At 42.5% G+C, this 10,226-nt stretch overlaps 1 protein-coding gene across 3 annotated transcripts; it reads left to right on the top strand.

Annotated features, from left to right (window-relative positions):
- Nucleotides 1-6,078: 6,078 nt before the first annotated feature.
- Nucleotides 6,079-10,226, top strand: LOC112452406 (class E basic helix-loop-helix protein 23). 3 transcript variants are annotated; one of them, XM_025012601.1, is made up of 6 exons: nucleotides 6,079-6,769; nucleotides 7,645-7,851; nucleotides 8,163-8,216; nucleotides 8,285-8,520; nucleotides 8,762-8,985; nucleotides 9,071-10,226. In XM_025012601.1, the coding sequence occupies exons 2-6, from the start codon at nucleotides 7,714-7,716 to the stop codon at nucleotides 9,292-9,294; spliced, it is 876 nt and encodes a 291-aa protein (XP_024868369.1). In that variant the 5' UTR covers nucleotides 6,079-6,769; nucleotides 7,645-7,713; the 3' UTR covers nucleotides 9,295-10,226. The 3 variants fall into 3 exon arrangements, with proteins under 3 accessions (XP_024868369.1, XP_024868370.1, XP_024868371.1); XM_025012602.1 differs by having other exon boundaries at nucleotides 6,080-6,769; nucleotides 8,163-8,189; XM_025012603.1 differs by lacking the exon at nucleotides 8,163-8,216 and having other exon boundaries at nucleotides 6,289-6,769.

The raw sequence follows: 10,226 nt of genomic DNA, 5'->3' as shown, positions 1-10,226 counted from the left end.
CATCGAGTGTCGATGTCGAGGAAAGGGTTTTAATTTTCCTGTCACAGTGCATCATCTCTCTTTCTCACGAAAATAACGTTGCAGTTTTAATCTGGAAAGTATAAAAGTGGTTATTTGAATTCAACATATTAACGTACAAGAGAAAGAACGCTCCCAAAAATGTCCTCTTTCTTTCTTTCTTCGTGGAGAAAATTGAATTTTTACGCTCGAAATGATTTGTTTCCTATATAAAATAAGAGAGAAAAATCAAAAGAAAGAAGAAGGAGAGAAGAACAAAAAGGAAAAAGAAAATATATTATTTTATAATACATTTATAATTTATATTATGAAAATATTCCACACGTAATCAATTTTATATTTCCTCTTTTCGTATTCTAAAATACTTTCTATTATTAATTAAATATACTTTCTCAACTCATAAACCCTACATAACTACACGAAAATTATTCTACGTATTATTCCGCGTTATTATCTACGACGCTTCGCATTTATTATTTAACATTAGTTTTCTCTCTCTCTCTCTCTCGCTCTCTCTGGCGAGGATGCGTGCGGTATAAACCCCCAGTTTCACGGACGAGAACGCTAACGAGGAGGGAGTGTCTCACGCAGCCTGTAGATCGCGGCACGATTGTGTAATTAACACGTACTCGCGTTTTACGCAGTCCTGGACGACTGCCCGATCCGAGCGTTCCTGTGGGAAAGTGAGCCTGCGAGAATCGATCGATCGCACGCGCGGCTTCGCGCGGCTCGGCGGTGCGCGGCGACTTTCAGCGCGATTCCGGACGTCATCAATTAAACCCGGACGTTCCGAATGATCTTCCCTCGTTCTTCACCCTCGCGTGTCGCTCGCTTCCCATCAGCCACTCCCGGCGTACAATCCCGGCTACGGTCTACGGTGTTCTTCCTTTAATTTTTACGTTACACGACCGTTTCCCGACGAGAATGATGTCGCTGACGCGGCACGACGCGGCGCGATCCTTTCATTTTTCACGCGAATCCGTCCGCGATATATCTAAAATGAAAAAGGAAGACGAGGGGAGAGCGAGCGGACGCCCTCGTTTTTCTCGCGACGGAAAAATCATGCCGTTGAAGTATAAGCGGCATTATTGTTTGATTTATGTTTATGACGTCGTGTGTGCCATTTTTGTGTCCGCGGCAAGAAAGAATATCGTTCTCGGGAATAATTCACTTTAGGGCCAATCACAATCAGTCTTCGCGCTCCTTTATTGTTTCCCCCGCTTTCTTCAGTTTCCCTGCACGTTTACGCTGTCATAATTTATTTATGTAAAGAGAGAGAGAGAGACAGAGAGAGAGACACCGAGACGCCAATTTAATTTAATTTAGATTATTGTAACTAGCTCGCTCTATCGCGGCTAATTTAATTCAATTTTATTTACATGCTTCAATGGATCGTAGGAAAAAAAATATTCCCAGAACAATCTTCACTCGCCGGGATGACTGATATCCAATCGCGATACAATGATTTTTGCATCTCGTGCAACGATGAGAGGCGCGCGCGTTGCATCGCGCGCGGCGTTCACGGCGACACCCAGCATCGCCCAGCGGGCGAGGGGCGGAAAGCGTCGGCGGCGGCGAGGAGAGACGCGGAGGGGATGGGGATGGACCGGCCGGGGAGAATATTCTCCGGAACGGATACGATTGGGAAAACTGTCGATAGCGGACGCAGGCAGCAGCAGCCGCGCCGCGCCGCGCCGCGCCGCTCGCTCGCGAGATGATCCGTGGACCAAATTCGCGCTGGGCCGGGGACGACGACGACGACGATGAGGATGACGAGGATGACGACGACGACGCCCCTGTGCATCAACGGCACGTAACGAGCCGCCCGTCGTCGTTCTCCCTTTATCCTCCTACCCTCCTCGCGACGCGCCCGCACCCCCTTGCAATAAGTGGGCTCGCGGTCGGCTTTAACATGCAAAACGGGTCGCATACTGAAATGCAATTAAAATGCAAAGCAATGGGAAGGAGGTAGAGAGCGGCCGGCACGTGAGAGAGAAGTCGAAATTTTATTTACACTCGCTCTTCCTCTCTTCTCTAAGTAAAAGTCGCGACGCGGTCTGATTAAAATTAATTGCGCCCTAGATTCTTCAGCGGGGATCACGCGAGAATATCGCGCGGGCTTACGTTAATCGAATCGATAGATTAATTATTTAACTTTCTCCCTCCTCTCTCTCTCTTTCTCTCTCTCTCTCTCTTTCTCTCTCTCTTCCTTTCTCTGTCACTCGATAAACGATCGTTTATTGGGAGGGTTAATTTTGACGATAGGGCTGGAGCTGCGAGACGGGGGGTGAAAGCACTGCGAATTCGAGTCGCGAACCGCAGATTTCTCACTGAAATTTCCAAAGCGTGATTTCGCATAGCAGCGTTGTTAACGATTTCACCAAATTCGCCACGTGTGTGTGAATAAAAATTTTAATAATCAGTTATTGACAACACGAAAAATAATTCGCCATCACGTACTTCTAGATTTTATTTCTGTACACAATAAACTGTACACAACAAAAATAAATTTTGGTTATAGCAATATAGTATTCACGATATCATTGATGTGTATCTCACGATATCGTACTTTTTATCATATTATCGAGTAGCTGAACTTCGTTAGCCATAGTTTTGTTTACAATTGGACTCTCGAACCGCTCGTCAGGAATGTTGTAGCGAAACGCCGAACGAGAGATAATTCGTAAATAAACAAATTTAGAAGCGTCTCAAGTACACAACGTTGCATAAAACGAGATTTTCGAGACAAATTTATCATAGAATGTAGGGGGGGAGGGGGTAAAGATAGAGAGCAACACGGAGTAAAACACACCCGAAGATAAACGGAGAAGGGAATCACGAGATGACGGGGCGAGGCAAAAGGGGGGGGGGCGCGAGGGGGGTTGGCTTGTGACGGTCGACGGTAATGCGCACGTGGAGAGGCACGTAAGGAGAAGGAGGCGCGCGGAGGAAGGGTACTTCGGGGAAAGCAGCGGAGGGGTGCGCGGCGGGGCGCGGCGACGGGGGGCAGCGGGGACGGGAGGGGGTGCGTTTGGTCCGGGAGCTCGCCGGGGGATGCTGTATTGATCGCGAGAGCGAGCGGGCTAAAGTAAGCCGAGGCTGGCTGGCACGGAGGGTTGCCTTGGCAACCCTCGTCGTCCCTCATCCCTCAGGAGTCCGGCCGCCCGTCGGTCGGCCCGAAAACCACCCCCGAACGACAACCACAATTCTCTCTATCTCTCTCCATATATATATCTCTCTCTCTTTCTCTCTCTCTGTCTCTCTCTATCATTCTTTCTCTATCATCAGCCTCGCAATATATACATACCGAACGGTACGACCGATAGATATGCGTACATGCGATCCTTTTCCCTCTCTCCCGCGATCTGCCTCCGGTTGCTCGTCGATGCACGTCTTTCCTTTCGGAAATAATTGGGACAGGGCCTGTTTCCTGATAACGTTATCATAGGTGATGACGGTCGCGTTTAATCCTTTCAGAGCAGGTCTTTCTGATCCGCTTGAGATTTATGAGACGAATGCGTAAAGTACCGAGAGACAATGCAATATTAGTGAAAAAAGATAACTGGGACAGATCCTGGTTTCTGATAATGTTGTCAAAAGTAATAAAGGTAGTATTTAAATGTAGCAAGATAAATGTTTGGAGTTGCTACGAATTTATAGAGGAGGTATCATTAATAAATAATATTAACACGATAACGAGAGAGGTTCGTGACAATGTTACGGGAGATGATAATAGCGGCATTTAACCATTTCAAAATTATTTTTTTAAGCGCTGCTTGAAAAATTTATAGAAATATATGTATTTATGTTAATAAAGTAAAATAATCGCAATCATACTTCGTAATCATGTAGTCAAACATAATACTGTTTAATAATAGTGTTTACAATTTTTTAAACGTCCTGTATTCGAGACAATATTTCCGAGTTGTTCGTGAGAAAAATTGTAATTGCCTTGTAACGCATTATCAAGGAAACATAATTATAGAAAGAATTTATAAAAATCTAGAATATCAGTTCACATATATTAGAACTTTAGACGATCACTAAGAGAAATTTTAAGAACAATAAATAAGAATACATTTACAATCACAGTAAATTAATATAAAGTACTTTATGCTTCTCTATTAATGGGTTTGGATGCTGGCATGATTAATTTTGTGCAATACAGAGAAGCACAGACGCATTCGCAATCATTTTCGAAATCTCGGGCTATTTCTCGGTGCGAAGGAAACGATAAATCTTCAGGCGCTACGGTTGCTGCTCGACCCAGAAAGATTTCGCGCATATCTCGCGCGAGTGAGCGAGCGAAGTACATCGACGCGTGCTTCAATGATTCAACTCTTTCATTCTCAGGTCGCTCACGACGGAATGGGAATTTAAATATTATAAAGTTCTTCGATTATTTTTAACTCCGCGCTAAGTTGGCCATTATGTTTCTTTGAGTATATCTCCTTCTTCTTATTATTTATTCTTACCAAGTCTATTTCCATTTTGATTAATTGTTTATTAAACTTATTCGAGCCAATATAAGAGAAAAACTTAATTATATATCCAAGTCGCTTTTAAAAGCGAGAACTTAATTCGTTTAGATTAGAATATAAATAAATTCATAGACAGATTTATTTCAAGCTACATTCAAGACAGTTACTTCAAGAAATAACACATCACGAGGGAATTTACACGATTTAGTAATTTAAATATATTTCTGACATAAGATTTATTAGAGATTTATTTCACGGCTATATATTTTAATACCCGTATAATAAAAATATAAGAATATTAATTAATTACACTAAGAATAATCCAATTGTAGTATACCAGGGCGAGTGAAGCCTCCGGTTTAATTCAAATGCACGCGGGGGATTTATTTCGGGCGCGCGTTTCCGGAAATTTATTATATCTCGCCCATAAAGCATCCGCTAGTCACCTCCAAATACTCGTGCGCCGGCATTAATTATCCTCCCGGCCGTGAAAATAAAGTACGCGTGCAAACAACAACCTCGTTTAATCCCTTCGATTAATTCATGCGATGTCGAAGCTGCGGGCGTCTCAACGCGAGTCCCGCGCCCCCGCTTCTCCGCGGCGCGGCAGCGCGGAATATTATTGCATCGCGTTGTGTTTACGGTAAACGCACGCAAAACACACCCGCGTACACTCGCACGCACGCACACAGACACACATCGATGCAAAAGTAAAACTAACCAGGTTCTCTCTCTCTCTCTCTCTCACCCGTTCGTTCGCGTTCGTGCGGTGTGGGGCGAAACGCTCGCGGGCGGGTGATTCACACGCAGAGGGGGTGATGGTCGTCGCCGAATTGTCTCGGCATCCCCGACGACGCTCGCGGTGTTTTTCCGCGTGCTAACGCGTGTCTGTTAATCGTAAATTCAACGACGATGTATACCGGCAAGCTGTGAACGCGACACACAGTAGATCGGACGGAGAAGTGGAGGAGAAGAGGAAGAGAAAATGGTAAAATCGCGGGAGATTGACGAGATTAATTTCTTGTAATAGCGAAGGGTCTATATTAAGAGGGGTCTCGCGTGTTTGACATGGCAACAGATATAGGTAGTTTAGTATAATAGATATAGAGTTTAGTATAATAATAAACATGTATATATAGAATTTTAGAGAAACAGATGAAACAGTTGATATATAAAATGTAATTATAATACTAACAAATATTTCAGTATTTATAATGGAATAAATATTGCTGCGTTTATCAGTTGTGTTTGCCAAATATATTTATTTAACTATAACTCATTATTTGTTTATTCGCTGGCCTGTGTAAGTAAAAGAATATAGATTATTGAGGTATAACAATTAATAACTAATTCAGGAATAATTTCCTTGCTAAGAGTACATGTGCGCAAGTTTGGAATACATTTTTCCTTGATAAAGATTTTTTATTTAGCAGCCCATCTTCCATTTTAATCGTTAACTTTCAAACTTTCTTCGCAACTTTTTAATTTCTAGCTCCAAAATTACTTCTACTGCATAAGAGATTTTTATATGCATTTCTCATGAGTAACTGTCGTTAAAGATTAAAAAACTGCACGCCTTCCCTCTTACGTAAAATTTATATCCTGCAACTAGCGACTTCTCTTGCTTCTCTTGGACACGATTTTCCTTTCCCGATGGTAACAAGACGCTCCCGAGGGTGATCTTCGACCCGACCCGCCAGGGTACGCCAGTCGCTGGTCCAGCGCAGCATCCCTCGGCTGTAGCGGCGCACCCTGGCACGCAGCGGCTGAATTAATTTAGGGGTTGCGCTCCCTCCTGCGCAGGATCCGCCAAATAACGGGGAGAGACGCGTGCGTGCCCCCGACGCCTCGGACGTGCGACGCTCGGGCGCGATAATTTCGTCAGGAACGACTTTAAAAATCATTAGCGTGAAACAGGAAACTCAAGAATTTATAAAGCATCCCTTCCGCGAGACGAAAGTCCTGTAAAAGAGATCTACGAAGGAGTCACGGTATATTTTTTTTCGCGTCGGTCAGCCCTAGCAAATTAAAATGGCTGTTGTGACTGGTCGAATCGGGTGATCTCGACGGCAGGACAATAGGAGGTCACGGCAGTCCGCGCAGGTTCGGGATTCTTGAGGGTTCCCGAACTGCTTGTACAAGACGGTTGTTGAGAGAAACGCGGAGGGATGACCGAGCGTTGCGCGCTGGGGCGCGAGAAACTTTGCTGATCGCCGGATTCTGCACCCCGCGGGGCACGCGCGGGGAGTGGAAAAAGAAAATTGTCGTCGGTAAGTGTTCCACTTGATATTGATTGCGTTGAGAACGACCGATGACGCCTCCTATTCTGTTTATGAATGGCGGCGATGCCTCGTTAAACAGAAAAACGCGGAGATGGAAATAAAAATCTTCCTTGAGAACGGGCGAATGAAATTTGAAGTCATCGAGAGGTAAAACTGTATCGCGTTAATAAAATCAAACACGGATTTTTTTCAGATAAATAAAAAACCTTGAAGACTAAATATTTAATAATTATAATACAATTGTAATTCGCCAGTTCGAAATAATAAAGCTTAAGACGTATATGAATCGGCCTAACTGGCAATAATTTATTACTATATTGGTCATTATAGTCGTCAAGACGTATAATTTGGTTCGATTATCGTCAAGACATACTTTTTGATCAAGGATTTAGTCATTATAATATAATATAATATATATATAATATAATATATAATATAATAGATTTAGTCATTATATTATAATGACTAAATCCTTGGTCAAAAAGTATGCCTTGATAATAATCGAACTAAATTACGGTGGTATCGTCTTGATGACTATTATGACCAATATAGTAATAAATTATTGCCAGTTAGGTCAATTCATACGTCTTAAGCTTTAATAATTATTATAGATGTGAAAATTAAATAAACTGCATTAATAAAATAAGTTCCAGTGAGATTGAACAAATTATTTGTGCGAAAGCGCGAAAAGATTTAGGAACGAGGACTCGTATTAGATAAAAAAATAAGTTGAACAATTTCTAAAATTATGTTTAAAAATTGCGAAAAATTTCAAAATAAATATATTTCATTGATGAAATAAATTCGAACGAGGTTTCCTTTTATGACGGGAGAAAGTGTAAAGTTGAAATTTGCGAATGTAGGGATTGAGGGCAAGGAGCGCAAGAAGGGATTTGCCGGGTAAATCGGGAAAGTAAATCTCCTCACGAGAGATGAGGTCCTATGACGGCGAGAGTAGCTCGACGGAGGACGACGATCGCAGGGAGGGCTTGCCGGAGTCGCATCTGCAACAAGGATCCTGGCAACGAACCGCGTCGCATCCTACCTGGGCCTGGGAGCATCGCAATGCCGTAAGTAAAAGAGAACATGAAGAACCGTTGACGATTTCGCGTGGATAATTGCAAAATTTAAAAAGTAATCCAAGAAACAGAATTACGATATTTTCTGAGCAACAATAGAACGGGTAAATTGGAATTAGCTTCTAGTAAGTTGGCATATAAAATTAAAGAAATTTAACTCCAGAAATTTGAAGACAAGTATTTGAGTATAAATACCGAGTTATATAAAAGCAGAAAGTCACGGATAAATTGCTCCTTTAAATATGACAATTTTTAATATGAACTTTTTTCATTGTTTTCGTGTCTCCTATCCACTGCTGAAGTGGAATCCACATGTTAGGAAACACCCTGTATGTCCAAGAAATATAATAATGCGAGTATGATAATTCCATAAATATTTCTACACTTCCCATTCAAAATTTTAACAGAAGGATATTTCTTCCAGCATCCACTGCCTCCACAATCCGCGGCAGCCCTCGAGTCCGTGTACTCGACGGCAGGGGCCTCGCATCCAGGTGTCTCGGGCCCCCCGGCGGCATACTCGTCGGAGCACACTCAAAGCGCCCCAGGACGAAGGACTCCGTTGGGTACCGTAGGTCTCGGTGGCTTTTATTTTCAGCAACAACCGCAACCACACGCCTCGTCGAGCGCGTTGTCCGACGAAAATCGACCGGACGAGAGGTACGTTTTCGATCCAAATTAAAGTTTCAATTTAATCAAGAGTCATTTAAAAAGTCGATTGAATGGAACGAGAAGATAAGATAGAGGGAAGTTTGATGGAGAAATATCTAAATAACTGAATATATCGATAATTGTAACGCACATTTGATAAAATATGTTTCTAAAGAATACATCCGAAAAATTTCAATCAAAAATGTGATTAATAATATCTATATATATGCAATCCCATAATTCTTTTTAGACCCACAGCTTCGCGACTGAACTGTCCCCCAAAGTCGAAGACGACTCGCCAGGGGAAGAGCGTGAGGCTGAATATTAACGCGCGAGAACGCAGGAGGATGCACGATTTGAACGACGCCCTGGACGAGCTTCGCTCCGTCATCCCTTACGCTCATAGTCCGTCGGTAAGGAAGCTATCCAAGATCGCTACCCTCCTGCTGGCGAAGAATTACATCCTCATGCAAGGTAACGAGCCTCGTGACGTGACCTTCGTTGAACTAAAAATTGAATTTAATTAATTTGACTAATAAGAAACGTGCCGTTCGCGCAGGAAACGCCTTGGAGGAGCTCCGAAGAGTGATCGCCGTCCTGCAATCGCCGCACGCGCACACCACCGCCTTGCCGCCCACGCCGGTCTCCTACGATCTCCTGCAGGGATTCCCTGGCAAGCTGTTCCAGGGGGTGCAGGAGATGCAGGGGCTACCCGCGAGCGAGCCTCAAATCGTGACCGGCCCTCCGACCGACGGCACGGTCGCCAGCGGTGAATCAAATTAAGGAATCAATTTTTGTCTTACTTTTTTCTCCATCTCTTCCCCCATTTTGCACCGTGAAGGGTCGATTACAATGCGAGTCATGGAATTAAACGATGACAACGCGGAAAAAATCGAACAGCGAGAAGTACGATTCAAGTTTTATGTTTATTTTTATCAATGTAGATTAACTTTAATCGCGGTTTAACTTACTTTCCATCTTTTTCTAGTTCCTAAAATTAGAGAAAGATAAAAGGTAAGCTAAACCAAGATCAAAATTAATCTGCATTGGTAGAAAAGATATTAGAGGTAAAAAGAACGATGACTGATGTTTAATGTAAGATATCGTGAGGTGAAGATATGGAGAAGTACTTTTAGTAATGGAAACGCCTTTGGCCATGAAAGTATTAATTATTAGAGTACTATTGAAGTGCTAATTAAACCCTTGAGGGAGAAAAAGAGAAAAAAAAGAAAAGGAAAAAGAGGATAGATTAGCCTTTCAAATACTAAGTATCTTATTTATCCGATAAGCGGAAGAACGAACCGTACAATTTTATCTTTTCCGTGAAAATGACAAGATTGAATAAAGAGACAAAAGAGATATCATAAATAATCAAAAATTAACGAAAAGAGATGTTGAAGCAAGAACTAATTCATCAAGAATCTAAAAAACAGCTTTTCCACGAAAAAAATAAAATGTAGAGTGATTTCAAGCTCCAATTCCCTCCAGAGGATTAATTAAGTTCGGAATCGTCCAGATCAAATCTGGATGAAAGTATTGCGAAAGTATTGCGAAAGTACTAGCGATTAAGTGATTAATACCGTCACGATCTTACAGTCAATAATGCAGCAATAAGACGACGGCGCCGTTTTCGTCCATCCGACAGTCGATTTTCGAGATTTTCGCGTTTCAATCGCTCGATAATTCTTCGTGGAAAAGATTTTCTTATTAAAAAA

Source organism: Temnothorax curvispinosus, unplaced genomic scaffold (assembly GCF_003070985.1).
Source record: "Temnothorax curvispinosus isolate PA1 unplaced genomic scaffold, ASM307098v1 QBEX01003354.1, whole genome shotgun sequence".
Lineage (NCBI taxonomy): Eukaryota > Metazoa > Arthropoda > Insecta > Hymenoptera > Formicidae > Temnothorax > Temnothorax curvispinosus.
Note: the sequence above shows the minus strand (reverse complement) of the source record. Positions and strands in the feature narration are given on the sequence as shown.